The sequence below is a fragment of the Limulus polyphemus genome, unplaced genomic scaffold (assembly GCF_000517525.1).
Source record: "Limulus polyphemus unplaced genomic scaffold, Limulus_polyphemus-2.1.2 Scaffold251, whole genome shotgun sequence".
NCBI lineage: Eukaryota > Metazoa > Arthropoda > Merostomata > Xiphosura > Limulidae > Limulus > Limulus polyphemus.
In genome coordinates this window covers 306,349-308,569 of record NW_013665861.1, presented here as the reverse complement: position 1 = coordinate 308,569, position 2,221 = coordinate 306,349, and the positions used below count along the sequence as shown (strand labels likewise).

The following is a 2,221-nucleotide window of genomic DNA, read 5'->3' as shown; positions in this document are numbered from 1 at the left end:
TAACTCCTGGGTAAATTCTCATGTGTAACCTGTATAAGGTCTTAAATAGAAGTATATCAAAATTTTCAACGTAATCTAATTATCACTTATTGTTAAAGAATTCACAGACAGTGAGCTCTGCTTGCATGGAGAAAAAAAAGAGCTAGATTTTTTTGTAATTAACTAAGCTTTTAGCAGGGTTAGTAAGTAGTTGAGTTCATTCATTTTGAAAATTGGAATGATTGAAATAGCTGATTTCAAAATAAGAAACTTCATTGATCGAACACAGTTCGTTAACTACTTGTTATTATGACAGTTAAAAAGTAAAAGTATTTTAACGATTTTCATGGAGTAACCAATATTGCTTTTATTATAGTCATTCTACTAGAAAAATTACAAAAGACGCCTGAATGACCGCAGCCTTATAGATCACGAACAATTCTATTTATACAGAGAATTATATTTACGGATTCTAATAGCTCTTGTAGGTAATACCAAATAAATCATGCGTATCCAGAATACACTACCGTAAAAGATATACACACGTGGACACATATATATATAACCAAACCACATACAAGATTTCGCCTGTGGATACAAATAGTAAAATACCACAATACATGGAGTCTTCTACTTTTTCTTTCCTTTATTATTTTCTATCGGTTTTGTGATTTCAAATACAACTCTTCAGGGTGCAACTTGCAGATAATTTATAGTAAAAAAGTACCATTTTTCAACTAAACATAAGTAAGTATTTTTCAAATGTACAGATATGATATTCAATACATTAAAATATACTCAAATATAAAGAATATCAAATATACCTGAGTTCAAGTATTATAGTGTGTTGTTATACATGTATATATATTATTTAGTTCGTGTTATTTGATTTAAGAAACCGAATTATTTTTTTTTCTTATTAAAAATATGCGAACAAAACAGTCACAAGATGTTATAGTGATTATTGTATGTCACTACTCATAGCAAAATACTATTCGGAGTAATTTTTGATACGTTTCAGGGTTAAAACTTTTTTACATTTTTGCAGAGAGTAACATTACCGTGTTAAACCAGCAGCATACAGAAATAGCATGACGTTTTTGTAAAATCAGTAGAAAAGGAAACCCGAGAAAATACGCAAATATAACTTCGTATTTGTTTCGACGAGATTACCACCTTGTGGGATTTTAACGACTGACGCCAATTCTTATGGGTTTTCATAGGTGTCGCCTTGCTTCTATCTCTGGCATCCCGCCAGACTGCTGGCAGATGATCAGTCTGAAATGGAATTCCCTCAGTCGATATCTTATATTCGATTCGCTGGGATGCTCTGGTTGTAACGGACAAAAGTTCTTTAGCTAAACTTAGCTTTTACTTTGAGATTATAAGTAAAATAAACTTAACGCACAATCCAGGAATGTGAAATGAGATTTGTTTTACATTTTAAAAAATATATTCGGTTTTTGAGTTATAAAAGCAATTGAGGGACCTTAACAACAATGGTGTACGTAAAGTTATATAAATTAGAATTTTTACCGGTGGTTGTACAAATTCTTTCCAGTGTTTATACCAGTTGGGCAAGTAAGTATTTTTAAGTTTGTATCTCTTCAATAAGTAGTGCATTATTTCTCGTATTAAAGCAAATAGTGTAAATGTCTTCTAACTAAAGTGTTTTCTAATAAAGTAACAATATACCGTTAATCAAAGTTTGTAAAACTCACAGTAAAGTGTTTAATATAATCAGAGTTAAGATAGTTATTTTCCTAATTTCTCTACAAAAAGCTGCTTATTGAAAACGTTCGATTTTGAGGGTTTTCCACTTAGAGCGTGTTTAACACTGAAAACTTTATTTCAAGAATGTAACTCATGACACGTAAAATAAATAAAAAAGTTTTTTAAACTTTACAAAAACATGGATGTGATATATAAAACCAATTTTAAAGGCATGTAATATACCAAACATAAACTTCTATTTTCAATTATTATCTTTTATTGAAAGCAGTATAAGTTTTAAAAATACTCATATCTCTTGAAACCTGTAGTCCTGCGCACAACTTAGGGGATTCAATTATCAACGATTCTTGAAACCTGTAGTCCTGCGCACAACTTAGGGGATTCAATTATCAACGATTCTTGAAACCTGTAGTCCTGCGCACAACTTAGGGGATTCAATTATCAACGATTCTTGAAACCTGTAGTCCTGCGCACAACTTAGGGGATTCAATTATCAACGATTCTTGAA

The 2,221-nt window shown here is 30.9% G+C and overlaps 1 protein-coding gene across 3 annotated transcripts in view; it reads left to right on the top strand.

The window, feature by feature from the left end:
• Nucleotides 1-1,306: 1,306 nt before the first annotated feature.
• LOC106478801 (protein turtle-like) overlaps nt 1,307-2,221 on the top strand; it is a 59,200-nt gene continuing 58,285 nt past the window's right edge. For all 3 annotated transcript variants that reach the window (XM_022382469.1, XM_022382468.1, XM_022382467.1), the window contains exon 1: nt 1,307-1,560. In XM_022382469.1, the coding sequence (XP_022238177.1) occupies nt 1,479-1,560 (82 nt within the window). In that variant the 5' untranslated portion in view covers nt 1,307-1,478. The remainder of the gene's footprint in view (nt 1,561-2,221) is intronic.